The sequence below is a fragment of the Musa acuminata genome, chromosome BXJ2-3 (genome assembly GCF_036884655.1).
Source record: "Musa acuminata AAA Group cultivar baxijiao chromosome BXJ2-3, Cavendish_Baxijiao_AAA, whole genome shotgun sequence".
In the NCBI taxonomy this organism is placed as follows: Eukaryota; Viridiplantae; Streptophyta; class Magnoliopsida; order Zingiberales; family Musaceae; genus Musa; species Musa acuminata.
Window position 1 is genome coordinate 6,705,051 of NC_088340.1, and position 15,469 is coordinate 6,720,519.

Below are 15,469 nucleotides of genomic sequence, written 5' to 3' on the forward strand. Positions count from 1 at the left end.
ATTGACGCTACTTGACATCCGTATCGGCACCGATGCAGATGCAGAGAGGCATCGATGTAGTTGTTGAATAGTATTGATGCAGATGCAGAGTAGTGCCATATTTTCCCACATCGTTGTCGATACTGACGTAGATATAGAGCGACATCGCTATGCATCTACATCTACATCTACATCGATGTCGATGTCGAGTGTCCTTTTCACCGCTTTACATTTGTGTTAGTGTCAACGCAGTTGTTAAGCAATGCTAACGTATATGTAGAGCATCGGCATATGTGTCATCCTATTTCTCCTCTCCCTTTGTCTTATTTACCATTATCGCTCACTTTCCTTATCCACAATAGTCATCCGTGGCTTTGAATGATATTACCATTTGCCACTACCGAAAACGTAACTGAGATATTAAAATTTTTATTTTTAGTCATGATTTTCGTACTTTCATCAATAAAACCGACGACGTTAGGATAAATATAATTATATGTTTTACTTTCCTAAATATATAGGTTTTAATGTAAAGTTTTTAAATTTAGATACCGAAATACTAAAAAAATCTCACTATAAGTAGTTCCCATATTTATAGATGAGTTTTATTAGTTAATGAATACTTTGTGTAGTTCATGAACATGAGAAGAGAGAAACGTAAGGGGAAGCATCTTCAATTAATGACGTGTATCACATTGGATTCTCTCACTTGACATGCAATGAATCAACGACGCTATAAATTGGTCAATCATGCCCTCCATTTTTCTCATCTCATCTCTGGTCATAATAGTAGGTCTTGGCTATTTATGATGATGCCCATTTCGGAGTCATTTGGCCATAGGATTATGAGGCTCAGAGTTTGATCCCATCCAAGATTATTCAAGATCTTGAGAAAGTTTTATTGAAGTAAACATTATTCCTACTTCATTGCGTCTAATACTATTGATTTATTACTAATTCTTTTTTGTTTTCATTTTTACAGCAGAAAGCTCACGGAATAGTTGAGCCAAGCATCGAAAGAGTTAAGTCGGAAGAACAAGAAACGAGTGCACATGAGTAATAGGATTCAGATCCTCCTATCCTCCCTCAAATAAGTTTTTTGTTTTATTATCCTTTTATTTTGAGCAACAATTCATGAAATGTAATTTCTTGTAATTAATCTTCTTGGAATATTGTCAACTATTCATTCTCTCTTTTTTTTTCCCTTTTCCTTACAATAGTTGGTGTAAATAATAAAATGAAATACAAAATCTATTCATTCTTTCAAATTAATGTCTTTATAACCATTTAACATGAAAGTAAGATGTGGTACTTGCAGATCTACACCCAAAAACTAAAAATAATTGTAGTTCATATCATTATATTGAAAATTCAAATATACAAAAATATAAGAAGCAAATACAACATTCTCAAGAAATATGTCGAGCAGACACTGTTTCTAATCCTAAACAAGAATCTTTACTATGTCAACCAAGTATATAGTTCATGATTAACTTAATATGTACATCATGTGATCCCATATCCTCCTACATTTAATATTCCAAAAATTCATACAACCTAAAGAAACCTACAATCACAATTATATCTTGAATATTTTTCAGATGCATATTGGGGGAGGATCTGTAAGTTCATTTCCCTAAATAAATCTATATTTCTTCTCATAATAATCAAGTGTATGTATATCCCACATTCATGCATGTAAATATGCAGATGCTTCAATCATGCACACGTGAAGAACAAATATTTTGAAGCATTGAGCTTATGAAATCAAATTCCAAAAAAAGTAGACATGAAATCAAATTCGTGTGATCCCACATCCTCCTACAATAAATATTCCAAAAAATCATACAGCGTCAAGAAACCTGCAATCACAATTGTATCTTGAACACTTCTCATATCGAAAAAAAGTAGTAGACAGACTGCACACTCCATGATGCTCATGTACAAAATCATAAGATTTGAAAGACGAGGTTTTCAAGGTTCGACAATGTGGAATGCATGGACAGTTGAGTAGCCAGATTTGGCAGAAGTATGATTGAACTTTTCATAACCAGATTTTATAGCATTCTCAAGATCATCAAAATTCCAAAAAAGTAGGCATGAAATCAAATTCGTGTGATCCCACATCCTCCTACAATAAATATTCCAAAAAATCATACACCATCAAGAAACCTGCAATCACAATTGTATCTTGAACACTTCTTGTATGCATATCGAAAAAAGTAGACGATGGCACACTCCATGATGCTCATGTACAAAATCATAAGATTCGGAAGACGAGGTTTTCAAGGTTCAACAATGTGGAATACAGAGACAGTTGAGTAGCCAGATTTGGCTGGAGTATGATTAACTTTTCATAACCAGATTTTATAGCATTCTCAAGATCATCAAAGCCTTCAACCAACAACATGGTTCAGGTATATGGATTCATCAGGCAGATTTTATGATCAGCTCTTAAACTTGTACAGTTCAAGCCACTTTCTAGTTAAGGAGAGAGACAAGTAGAAATATCTACCTTGCCAGTTGCAATGTACGCTCATGCGACCATGTAGTATAAATCCTCCGAAATCTCTATACATAGAAAAGCATTCAGAAGGCAAAATGGCAGGCTTTGTTCTACAGCAGTGTTCAAGTCAAAGTTACAGAAAAGAAGATAAGCTGATCTATGAGAATAGTTAAAGACATGCACAATCATGATATGCATTTATATGGCTAGTTGGGTTACCCACAAGCAGGTAGTGTTAATAATTAAAAAATAAATGCTACAACACTAGTTTCTATGAGTTTTAGGATAAACTTAATATTGTTTGGCCAATTTGCTGCTAATATCATTGATTTTATGTGAAAGCAATGGTAAGCGTAAGAGATACATACAAACAACAGGCAAAAAGATAATGGTGGATTGAGGGTAACTGTAAATATAGGAAATAGATACAAACAATAGGAAAAGATATAATGGCAGAACTAAATACAAGCTGATTATAAAGTACCAAATATATGAAGATTACCTGGAAAATCTTAACATATTCTGAGGATACTAATGATCAGGAGATAATAGGAAGATCTCCCTTAATTACAGAACTTAATTCATGCTGAATAACCACCAAAAGAGAGGTCAGATTAAAGCTTTCTGCAGAGAAGAAAAAAGATCACAGATGCATATATCAAAACCGTGAAAATTTTCACTCCAAAATTACACAGCACTCATGAATTCCTAAGATGGTGATGCTGCAGCTATAAAGGCATGATCTAAGGAAGATTAGGGAAAAATGAAAGGAATGGAATCTCATAAGCATTTTGAAATTTCAAAGTATTTTGCATACTAAGATGGACCTCAAAATACACAATTTCGTGGATGAAGCCTGTCATACACTGTCAGACCTTAGAAATTCACAGATAAAGATGTTTGTTTTAGGTGAAACCTCATGGCCGTTAAAGATTCTTCAACATATTTCTGAGAGAGGAGAAACAAAAGAAACATATACGTAACAAAAATCTCAACTATTAATGTATGAAAATAAGAACAAAGAGGAATGGACAGACCACACAAGGAATCATGCAAGATATTGAAATACTTGTATGGAATGTCCCCATCATAGAAAACCATGAAGAAAAGTAAACATACAAATTACAGTAAGGATTACTGAATAATGAATCAATTTGACCACTAGTCACCACTTTGCTACTGTTCATTTCTAATAGAAACAATGGATTAAACTAAATAATTAATAGTCTAATGAAACTCCCATGGTACATAAATTACAAAAAGAATTAAAGTAAAATACACCATTTGAAACATTTCAAGAATGAATCTGGTAAAGGAGTTGCCAGCTTCCACTTTCAAGACATGATAGAATGAACAAATTAGAAGAATCAATTATCTTCTATTCATCTTGTATCTGTATTGCAGAGAATAAAGGGGACAGCTTCTGTATTTGCCAGGGACCATATAAAGTAGGTAATGCTACCTCCTCATAGACGAATTTCACCATTAATAAGGTTTACTTTGTTTTCTTTCTTAAGTTGTACCTTCAACTTCTTACCACCTAATTGGAAACCATTCATCACATTGATGGCAGCCTGGGCAGGTGCAGGTGAGTCATAACTTACAAAACCTGCAAAGAAAAGGGGCCAATTACAATGTATGATAAATTTGGTTCAAGATGTATAGAGTGGATAACAGATTTACCAAAACATTTACTAACACCAGTTGCTTTGTCTACAAAAACATTAGCACTTAAGACCCTGCCAAATCCTTGGAAGGCATTTGCAAGCTCCTGATCACCATATTCTTGAGGTATATGATATATAAATAAGTTAGCTCCAGGAGGGCCTATATCAGTAACAAGGAAATAAGCAACTGATCACTGGAAGAAAATCAAGATTACTGCTATCAGGACTACAACATAACACATGCACACAGACACAATCAGGCATAAAATTTAGAACCACAAAGGAAATAAATTAGAAAAGGAAGTAAAGATTAAGAAGCTGATTAACCTTCTATCCAACCCCCAGAAGTCATGCTACGGCTTGAAGATGTTGTGGGGTTAGTCATATTTACGGGTTGGCCTAAGCCGTGGGAATTCCCCAAATGGCCAATACTTGGTGGATATGGCAATGGATATTGAAGACCAGACACTGTGGGATATGGAGAACCTACATAGCCACCAGATTCTGTTGTATTCAAACTTTTAGGTGTTATGCCTGTGGAAACATCAGAACTGATCCCATGTAGTGTATTCCCTTGATTAGCAGGTAGAATCATATTATGATATGAAGCTTGATTTTGCATTGAAGCTAAAGGGTACTGCATGAGTCCATAAGTTCCAGGTGGCTGCACAAAAATCAAGAAAAAGATGTTCCAGCCCATCATGTAGTAACAACAAATAATGTTGATCTTGCAATATCAAATGGAAATATAAGTGTTTTAAAAAAGAGAATCAGAACTAGAAGACGCCATATCAAATATTTATAATTTTTTAAAATTCATAAACAATAGAACTGGAGTACATTTCAGATGCACAGACCTCCAGATCCAACAACCGCAAAGTAAAGATAAAAAGGCATAATCTTTCTCCAGATGCATTGTACTATATGGCATGAAAAAAAGGATTCTATTGTTGATTCCATTATTGTGCTTTCTATACTACTCTAGGATCCTGCTCACCTTGAAGAAAAAAAGGATGCTTCGGAGTTCTCTAACATGGTTTATGGATTAGAGTTTTATGATTCATATGCAACTAAAAAACTTTAGTGATATGTTACACAGTTAGCTCCATATGCAAATCAATAACTATTTAAAATCAGGAACGTTGATGATCTAATATAATACGAGTTTGATCGTTTGTTGCAGCATGTGAACAGGTTCCCTTGTAAAAAAAATAAATTCCTGAATTTTACTTAATTCAAGATTTTGCAATTCAGAATCCATAAATATAAGAGAAGATTAAATAAGACAAACTTGAAGCTTCACATGCTCTATCAGTTGGAGGATTAGTTACAACCAAGAATCAAAAAATAGGACCCTGAACTGATAGCCATATCCTTTATACAGAGGATCATTACCAAGCATCAAAAAATAGGACCTGACCTGATACCCATATCCATTATATGGAGGCATATAGCCCAATGGTAATGCTCCAAATATTGATGCCTGCTGCATTGAACTGGGATGAGGAACACTGTTGGCCTGAAATTGAGCTTTTTGTGCCCTTCGAGCTTGTCTTTGCTTTTCAGTGTCAGCCCACTTAACAACCAGAGGCACACTTGAACCCTGCATGGTGATCAAACTAAGATAGGCAAGCAGAAGAAAAAAAGTACTAACCTAAATTCCAACAACACGGGTGATCTGCAATACTAAGGCACAAAACTCAAAGCAACATATGTATTAACATCACAGGCATAAAACCCAAAACAACATAGGTATCAATAACATAGACATTATGTTCAACAAATTGCCTCCAATGCTCTAATTTTAGTGCACTCTCCAATTGAAAAATAACTCTAACCTTTGACCAGATTAGAAAAGGATCCTTCTCAATAAAATATTGCTAACCTAAGACTGCTCTACTTATCTTACTCTCCATGACAGTAAAAGCATGTCCTCTGGCTACAGGGCCAGCTGGTAAATCTAGCATCCTTTAACAACCCAAAATTTTCACTTACTGTAATGCTAAAGTTCTCTACTGCAATTAGAAATGGGTTATACCAGGAGCTTCCATCTTTCTAATCAAACATGTTAAGATAGGAACCAAATTTCTCCCAGTAAAATGTCAAGACTGACTTGAAAGCTTCCATCAGTAACACAGGAAATCCCAACTCCCAAGTATAACGGAAAGGCTAATTAAGTTGCTTGGACCAAAATTGCAATTACAAAAGTTACGGAGTACATGATAAAGACAAAGGATACCATAACAATGAAAACAAGTGAAAAAACATAATATCAGGTAAGTACCATGAATATCATTATATAAACTTTTATATCAGAATAATACACAAAACTACAAATAACATGTTCATTGATTATCATAATTCACACAGAGAAAAGAAAATTCATGATATAGTCACCCTATGGTATTAACCACAATACATGCAACCCATGGTGTTCCCACCATAGCGCTCCTTACATTTGTTTTTCAGCCTAGTTCTGATCATCATCTTTTGGGCATATTCAAACCAAGTCAAATAATTGTCCTAATCTTAGCTCACTTAATCATACATTTAATCTCACCGCAACCACAATTGATAACTCGGTCTTTCTTGGTGTGACTAATCTTTTGAATGTAAGTGCAATAAAATGTACTGGTAGTAAAGAAAGAGATGTTTCAGGAAATTTGAAGTTCAGCAAACACAAACCTCCATCCTATGTTTCCCATTTAAGGCTTCAAGGGCTGCCAAAGCTTGTTCTTTCATTTCATATTTCAAGAATGCACAGCCAGCTATTTTATGGGGAAAAATGTTAATACTTAAAGATCAAATTTGCTTTATATAAAAACAAGAAGGAAATATATAACATGGATTTCAGTATGTCAAGGACAACTTATACCTTTACTTGTTTGCTGAGAACTTCTCAAGATCTGTAAGTCCCTAATAGTACCATATTTTGAAAAGAGTTCTGCAACTTCAGCATCAGATATGTTCTTCGGAAGCATTCCAATGAAAAGCTTGTTTTCTAGATGAGAATTGCAAATACATCAAACGATCAGTTGTAAAATAACTTCTACTACACAATTTAAATTAAAATTTCAGTTTAACATAAGAAGTTACAAACAAGAAAAACGAATAAATGAAAAAAGAAGTAAATATTTGTATTGTCACCTAGCCTCTCAAGCTCACCATCAGCATACTTTACTTGTAATGGACTAGAAGCCTGTAATGCAAAAGAAAGCAATTTCAGTCAGGTTTGACCAAAACCTATAATAAAAATCTAACCCCAAATTTTATAGAGTGGAAGAATTTAGAAGACATCAAGAAATACTGAGGAGTAGATAGGAATTGCAGATCATTAAAATTTTATCATGCAATTTATAAAAGAGTACTCATGACAACAAACATATTGTATTTTGTATGAGATAAAGAAAAAGAATGCAGTACAAATGTAGATCTATGCAATGGCAAATGACAGGTTCTATATCATCAACCTTTGATTAGAAGACTTCAGCATCTTGACATATCAGAATTGTAAATTATGTCAATAAATATAAAGCAGCTAATTCACACATACATTACTTCTGGCCATTTCATGGCAGCAGAAGCCTGGTGATCCAACTTCAATTGTGGTACCAATGTAAATTCATAGGCTACATACACCAGCCTACAGTTAAGCACCAAGGACGCCAGAATAGCAGCATATTGTCTATATCATTTCATAACATCAGTTTGCAAAATCAGGAACCTGTGAAACACCCATTAAGAATTTAAGAAATATAATTGATTCAAAGAGTAAACTTGGCAATAGCATATATTTGCAATTGGATAATATAGCAATATTTTCCAGAATGCAGGGAGATGTTACTTTGGGGAACCTAATATACTTTGTTAGTTAATCAATAATATTATATATTTTTTTAAAAATAATAAGATGCACCATTCCTGTGTATGGCTCAGTGCACAAAGCTTCCTCCAAACCAGGGTCTAGGAATAGCCAATTTATTTACTTTTACCCTTGCAAGCAGATACTCCAGTAGCTAATTACCAAAAAAACCACTGTCCTAAAAAAGGTGCACAATCAAAACAGAAAATTAGGGTAGTTTGGCTAGCAATGTGTACTTTGGAACGAACAATCAATCCAAATTTATCTGGACAGTCGAAGAAAAGGGCTCCATCAGATTCAAGTAAAATATTTGTTATTCAGGCGAATGACCATAAATTCAACTATGGACTTAAACAATACTTTGAAAAAGGTATTCTTTCGAGTGTCATCAAGTCATCAAGCTACGCATATGAATCCTGAATCCAGAATTCATCCATTCCTCAGTGGTGGTATAATTGAAACCTTCCCGTTGATTCAATTCCAGCAATGTAACAAGTAATCCCATGTCAAAAACCCTACGCCTCTGAGCGATCTCCAATAAACGGCAGACTATGACACAAATTGAACTACCACGACATGGTATCGGCATGATATCTCGAAAAGAATTACTCAGAATACACACAACCGCAACAGGGTGGTAAAATTCTACAATCAGCAACCCCTCCAACAGCTACAGAAAAGAAATGCAGATTCACGACACATGTATCATGAACTAAGGACAGAAACAAAATGGAGAAAGAGATCAGTTGGGGAATGCCATACACCGGGAAGTGTTCGTTTGTTATGGGAAGCGGCGACCGCCTTGTCGGCCTCCTGGCGCGAGGGGCAGATCAGGAAACAGCAACCTACGGAATTGACCAAGCAAATCCAAAAACATAAGAGATCAAAGGTGAAGGATGACGAGAAGAGGAAAGAAGAGATCTGAGGAGGAGGACCTCGGGAGGCCTTGGTGACTTTGTCCTTGATGACGCTGACCTCGGCCACGAGTGCCACCTCCTTGAACAAGGCCAGGAGCTCATCCTCCGTCATGTGCTTCGGCACCTGCCCCACGAACAGCTTCACCCTCTCCTCTCCCCTCTCCACTGTACCCCCTCCTCCTCCTTCGCCTCCTTTCCTCTCTCCTTCAGCCATTCCTGCTCCCTTAGATCTATCTTTCTTCTTCCTATCTTCTCATGTGTTATTGACGACTCTCTCTCGCTCTCTCTCTCTCTCTCTCTCTCTCTGTTCTTCTTCTCCCCGTTTTAGGTGGTGGCGGTGGTGGCGCATTAATGGTTGCCAATCATTATTTTAATGAGGCCGGAGGTACATTTATTTCTCTTTTCCTTATTAAGAAAATATTACCACCAGAAGAAGAAATATATGCAGTTAATAGAAGTAGTTTATTCTTTTGATATATATTATCTATTTAATGAAAATTCAATGTTGTAGGCTTAATATATTTGGGATTACATGGCTCTGAACCCAAATCCTCCAACCTGGCCACGTGGCGTCATGACAGCGGTGCTACGGAGACGGTCTCGTGCCCGGGTCCGTATAGCCGACCCACGCCGTTGTCTCGCTCAACGGCGACGCTTCAGGCGCGCGTCACGGGCTTGATTTCGTCCGTCCGCCGTCGATCGTACGGCTGCCGACGGTGGTCTTTTGAACCCGTTATGGTCGGCGTCGACGCTGGAAGGGGAGGAAGACGGTGACGGAGAAGGCGGCATGACGGAATGGCAGCGTCGTAATTGCAGGAAATGTCTGGGTCGATATGTCACGGCTGCCAGGCTGGCCGTGTTGCTGTTGATTTGATCCCACATGTGGATTGGATAAGCACGTGATAGTAGAGTTGGTTGGATCCGTTCGCTCTTAGGTGGGATCTTCTCATGTTACCTTAAACGACTTAGACGTTCCATGGAGTAACACTTGATGAAAGCATGTCATGAAACCATTCAAGTTGGATTAAGAAGCACATAAAAGAACCTAATTCCCATGATCCACTCGCTGGCTTCTCTGACAACAGAAGGTTTTGCTTATACATGCAGTGAAACACCACTAAGTAATTCTGCAACCAATTCGAGCCATCAGCTGCTTATCTTTTGACATTGATAGTCACAAGCAATGTCATTGGCTATACTCTGTGCATCTTCTGCAGACCCATAAATCCCTCTTCTTGCAAGCCCAGCACAGTAGAGTCTGTTCTTGCCTTTCCAGTGGCCTGGGAACATTTGTTTGGCCATTCCATCTTCACCAAGGAGGTAGTCATCACCCTGCAACCATGTCCATCGTTCACTTGTTATTAAGTGCTCCAGAGTGGTCAAAGATGGAGGAAAATGGAGCACTGGAAGTGCAATCATTACCTTGAGCCATTTCTTCACTGCGCTTCTGTAGCCTGTAGCAAGAACTATGGCATCAAAATGCTGAAACTTTCCATCAGAAAACGTCACATAGTTATCTTTGATACTTTGTATTGAAGGTAACACCTGCGATCCATAGTTGCTACATCATGAGAGAGAGAGAGAGAGAGAGTGGTGTTGGTGGTAGTCAAGTAGTTCTGGGTGGTATTCGTATCGTATGAATTGAGAAGACATAGAAAGAGAGAACACACACCTGGATTTCTCCAGACTTGATCTTCTCCACTGTGCCAACATCCACAATAGGGTAGATTCGGCTGTACTTCTTCAGATACATTGGTCCCTTCCTTGGTTTGTGTAAGCCATGCTTGGAAAGATCGCCAAACTTTAAGCGACATAGTAGCAGAATGAGAGAATCCAGCAGACGACATGGCAAGAATCTCATGAAAAGCATAGCCACTGACCATATCTCCTTCGACACAATGTGAAGCTGCAGCAAACAACAGTTTTAGATCAAGCAAAGCTCACCATGTCAACTCTAAAATGTTTTATTGTAATCATGGATTGAGATGTATATACCTGTTGTAATGAAATCGTGGAGTTCAAGTAAATTGTATCCTTGGTTGATGCACTTACAGTATTCCAAAATAATAGTTACAATGATTATAGATTTTAAGATCAAATCTCGTATTTACCTTTTATCCTTTAAAAAAATTAATAATATATATGTAAATATTGACTGACCATATATGATAAAATAAATAAACTATTATAAACAATTGAAGAGATACGAGACAACATAGGATGTATTTGAACTATTATTTTCTGCTGCATGCAGAGTATAAATATATTTTTAGTTGTAATTATCTATCAATAGTAATTTATGTTTAGAAGAAATTAAGACGTCGTCCCTACGAAACACATACCCGGCTTCGTACCACGATGGAAGTGCGGGCCCCGTGCTCGGCCAGATCGAGCGCCACTTCCATGCCCGAATTCCCACACCCAACAACCAGCACCGCCTTCCCTTCGTACTCCGATCCGGACCGGTACACGCTCGAGTGCACCACCGTGCCGCCGAACTCCGCCAGCCCCGGGATCTCCGGCACCACTATCTCATCGTTCTCCCCGCTCGCTACCACCAGGTACCTGGCCGCGTACTCCTGCACGCCCCCGTCCTCGCCGCGCCTCGCCTTGACCCGCCACCTCCCCTCCGCCTCGTCGAACTCCGCCGACACCACCTCTCGCCGCAGATCGATCCGAAGGCGGAACCCCGCCGCGTAATCGTCCAGGTACCGGATGAAGTCCCACTTCGGCATGTACGTCGGCGTCTCCGGCCGGTGGGGCGCGTGCGGCAGCTCCGAGTACTGCTTCTTCAGGTGGAGGGTGACGCGGTCGTAGCATCGCTTGCGCCAGAGTGAGGCGATGCAGTCGTCGCGCTCGAGGATGAGGCACGGCACCGACAGCGCCATCAGGCACGCCGCCGTCGCCAGGCCGGACTGCCCAGCTCCCACTATCACCACCACGTCCTCTCTCATCTCTCTCTCTCTCTCTCTCTCTCTCTCTCTTCCGCTGCACTTCGAATCGAGAACGAATACTGTCCTAATTGTCGGCAGTGGAGAGGTTGGGTAATAAGCTTGGATAGCTATAAAAGCAGGTAGGTAAAAGAAAGCTTGGAGCTTTGTAACATGTGGGAGAGCAAACACGTACATACAGTACCGACAAAGCATCTAACGCAGTGTTTCACTGTGTGATCTTTATTCTCCCTTCCCATTTATTGAGTACGCTGGTTGATTAGTGGATGGTAAGATTACACATACATGCAGTGATCCACGCACGAAAGCGACAAAGATCGTGTCCAATCTGCTGTTGCACCGCAGAAAGAAACAAGAAGACAAGAAACCAATGGAATCCCGAGAGCTTTCAGTCTTGAATCATGCAGACCGCTGATGTTACTTATCCTTTCTCCAAAAGAAAATGCAAGTGTTAATTAATAGCAGTCACATAATGATTTCTGGAGTTTTCAGTCTGTGTCCATTCAGGGCACTGATGATACTGACACTGTCTCCGAAAGAAACGGAAGTGTCTTAATAGCACAGCGGAATTATCACATCATGATTTCGAGACATTTCTGTAACCATTCAGGGCACTGATTTTTACTTATCCTGTCTTAAAAAAAACAGCAAGTGTTCATTAATAGCACAGCAGAATTTTCACGTAATAATTTCGAAATAATTAGTATAGATTTTGATTGTTCAAACTAAGATAATGATTTAGATCCAATTGAGATTCGTTTTAAATTAATTTTAATTTAGGATAATGTTCGCAAGGCGTTGATCCTATAAAACTAAGTGAGAGGTGTTTCCGATAAATACCTCTTTAATAATCAATTCAGTTTTAGGGTTCAATGTGATTGGACTAGTCAATCGTTATTAAAGTAAAGCTGTGTGTGATAGCATACCTAGGGCCCCTTTTATAGGTGATTCTAGAGACGATTATATCTAGAATCATTGGTGATAGGAGGGGAATGTTCGATATTTCAAGTAGAGACTTGTCATAACATCCGTCGAACCTAGTGCCCACGTAGGTTGGTTGCACCAATCATGGGTTTAGATGGTTGGTCATTCAGCCACGTATCACCTCGTGATGAGTTCATGTCTCATGATCTGACCTTCACCTATCGGCTACATATGACTCCCTAGCCTTTGGCGATCGGTTCATCAGCTACATAGTGACATCATAATTGACATATCACTCTTCACCTATCACTAGCCTCACATCCCCACTCTTAGATCATCACATCATGAGGCTATTAAGATAAGAAATGCTTCGACTTATGATATTAGCTCTGGTGGTATGGCTTACTCTCCTATCTTTTGATCATGTGTCATTAAAATGCAAAGTTAGTCCATAGGATATTCGTTGACATGCATATTCAGCCTATATGCTATACATTGTCGATGTGCACATTTGGCATACATATTATGTATCATCAAAATATGTATTTGAGCTTTCAATAATATGTTGTTAGGGTGCACATTCAGCTCTTAGGCTATGCATTTCGACTGTACATAATTGAGATGCATATTTCACCCATAAGTTGTGCATCGTCAATGTTCACATTTGGCTTGTAAGGCATTATTAAAATGCACATTTGGTCTTTCGGCTAAACATTGTTGAGGTGCACTTTCGATCCATAAGTTGTGTATCGTCGAAATATATATTTGACCTTTTAATTATGCGTTGTTGAGGTGTACATTTGACTCATAGGCTATGCGTTCGATAGTTTGACTTGAATTCATGACCTGGTCAACTATGCCCCAAGGTCATGGTATGTTTTGACCTTGGGGCATAATCAGTTAGTCAATCATATCTTCCACTTTATTAACTCTTTTGTTTTGATACAATCTAATGATGACACTAATCAATCAAGTCACGAATTCATCAGTCACCCTAGCCCGAGTGTTGAAGGAGAGGGATGACTTGGTAGTGAGAGCCATCGAGAAGGATTCCCTAGTTAATAAGGCTGAGCAATTTCGAGTCTAGAAGATAAACTTGGAGAGAGAGTTGGCAATGGACCACCATCATTTGATAGATATAGTAAGTCGACAATAGACCAACATTGTTCTAACGCTAATTTATTAGTGCATATTTTGGTTGACCAAGTTGGGATGATAATTTGGATCTAATAGAGATTTGTTTCAAGTTGATCTCAGCTACGTCACTGTTCACAAGGCATCAATCTTGCAAAATTAAGTCAAGGATGCTCCCGACAAATGCCTCTCCAACGATCAAATCAGTTTTAGGGTTTGGTGCGATTGGACTAATCGACAGACACCGAAGTGAAGTTGTGTGTGAGAGCATACCTAGGGGTGGTGACTTTAGACAATTACACCTAAAATTGTTAACGGCAGGAGGGGACATATGATGTTTTGAGAAGACAAACTTGACACCCACATAGGTTACCCATACTAATCACGAGTTTGGACGATCGATCGTTCAGCCATGTATCACCCCATAGTATGTCTCATAATCCGACCAGCAACTATCGATGTCGATCACGTGTGATCCTCGTAGCCTTTGATGATCTCATCGACCCATCGACCCATGTCATGGTAACGTCGTGCATCACTTTTGACCTATCACAGACAAATCAAGATGTGAGGTATCGACAGCTAGGTTGCTGTTCATGTCTTGCAAGAAAAGGTGGTCCTGATTCGTATCCACTGTTCTATCGCTTGGGTTGCTTCTCCGCTCTTCATATACACCTCAAACGTGCGTTTGCTTGACCAAGCATGGGATTCTCTTCCTGTTTGTTATCCTAAAACACGACAATTAGTTCTTCGAGTAGGGATTCTTAAATAAAGAAAGGTTTGGTTCCATTCACGGAGATACAAGAAGCTCGCTCGCTAACGTACCGGCAGCATGGCGCTCGCTTTAAGAAGACGGAGTACCGAGCACATGTACTTCTGCCGGCGAATAATTTGGGGCACACATTTCCTGTGAATGCAGATCTAAATCCTGCCAAATCCCTTGGAGATTAATATACTCCAAGTTGCTAGATCTCCAGGAACCCACGAGAAGACAATGATATATAGCAGATGAGGAGCCACCAAACTCATGTGCATGTCTTTTCCTTGGGAACATGATTTTTGCCGCGACATGCTTTGAGAACAGTAAATATTTTTGTTTAAGTGAAAGTATGTACATTATAATAATTAAACAAAAATTCATCGGAGTCTTTCTTTATGTTTGCTTAGATTCAAGAGCTTTGGATTACGAAGGACGACAACTCATTTGCTTCGATCTGAAGGACAAAACAAGTGGATGTCTGAGCTGGTAAGATAGCGAACTCCCTTTATGGAGTCGATGAGTTCCAACATACTGTGACACCGTCAATTTATAGATGTCACCCAAAAAGAAGTAGAAACTGACTCGTTAATCGTATGAGGGATCAAACATTGGATCCTATTGAACATTCAAATCGATTACCTGCGACGAGGATCGCGTCGCCGCTAACTGCGACGACCTCCCCGTTTTACCCTTCTTCTGACCCCCACTGTTCGTCCAAATCGCGGCCTGAAATGGTCATTTGACAGTTAAAGAGGACACCTGGCGGTCA

The 15,469-nt window shown here is 38.8% G+C and overlaps 2 protein-coding genes and 1 long non-coding RNA gene across 7 annotated transcripts; 1 reads left to right on the top strand and 2 right to left on the bottom strand.

Annotated features, from left to right (window-relative positions):
- The first annotated feature begins 761 nt into the window (after window positions 1-761).
- On the top strand, window positions 762-1,173 carry LOC135606672 (uncharacterized). The gene is made up of 2 exons (XR_010484871.1): window positions 762-885; window positions 962-1,173. It is a non-coding gene; the product is annotated as an uncharacterized LOC135606672 (long non-coding RNA).
- Window positions 1,174-3,691: 2,518 nt separating this feature from the next.
- LOC135607121 (RNA-binding protein BRN1-like) lies at window positions 3,692-9,273 on the bottom strand. 5 transcript variants are annotated; one of them, XM_065098664.1, is made up of 9 exons: window positions 8,950-9,273; window positions 8,777-8,859; window positions 7,318-7,351; window positions 7,028-7,153; window positions 6,838-6,920; window positions 5,573-5,755; window positions 4,480-4,816; window positions 4,169-4,312; window positions 3,692-4,094 (listed from the first exon to the last, which is right to left on the bottom strand). In XM_065098664.1, exons 1-9 carry the CDS (start codon window positions 9,143-9,145, stop codon window positions 3,952-3,954), a joined length of 1,329 nt encoding a protein of 442 aa, XP_064954736.1. In that variant the 5' UTR covers window positions 9,146-9,273; the 3' UTR covers window positions 3,692-3,951. The 5 variants fall into 5 exon arrangements, with proteins under 5 accessions (XP_064954736.1, XP_064954735.1, XP_064954738.1 ...); XM_065098663.1 differs by having other exon boundaries at window positions 7,300-7,351; window positions 8,950-9,269; XM_065098665.1 differs by having other exon boundaries at window positions 3,953-4,094; window positions 4,185-4,312; window positions 7,300-7,351; window positions 8,950-9,267.
- A 660-nt stretch (window positions 9,274-9,933) lies between these two features.
- LOC103977703 (probable indole-3-pyruvate monooxygenase YUCCA10) lies at window positions 9,934-12,043 on the bottom strand. Its single transcript, XM_009393289.3, has 4 exons — window positions 11,274-12,043; window positions 10,604-10,837; window positions 10,354-10,476; window positions 9,934-10,263 (listed from the first exon to the last, which is right to left on the bottom strand). The coding sequence occupies exons 1-4, from the start codon at window positions 11,883-11,885 to the stop codon at window positions 10,078-10,080; spliced, it is 1,155 nt and encodes a 384-aa protein (XP_009391564.2). The 5' UTR covers window positions 11,886-12,043; the 3' UTR covers window positions 9,934-10,077.
- Window positions 12,044-15,469: the final 3,426 nt, after the last annotated feature.

Bases quoted from the DNA above. Each gene is read 5' to 3' on its own strand.
- LOC135607121 (XM_065098663.1), bottom strand. From the start codon at position 9,145: ATGGCTGAAGGAGAGAGGAAAGGAGGCGAAGGAGGAGGAGGGGGTACA. The intron at 5,756-6,837 runs GTTTGTGTTTGC...ATCACCATGCAG, and splicing joins ATGGGAAACATAGGATGGAG to GGTTCAAGTGTGCCTCTGGT. The intron at 4,313-4,479 runs GTTAATCAGCTT...TTACTGATATAG, and splicing joins TTCTGGGGGTTGGATAGAAG to GCCCTCCTGGAGCTAACTTA.
- LOC103977703 (XM_009393289.3), bottom strand. From the start codon at position 11,885: ATGAGAGAGGACGTGGTGGTGATAGTGGGAGCTGGGCAGTCCGGCCTG. The intron at 10,838-11,273 runs GTATGTGTTTCG...TGTTTGCTGCAG, and splicing joins CCATCGTGGTACGAAGCCGG to CTTCACATTGTGTCGAAGGA. The intron at 10,264-10,353 runs GTAATGATTGCA...ACATGGTTGCAG, and splicing joins CAGTGAAGAAATGGCTCAAG to GGTGATGACTACCTCCTTGG.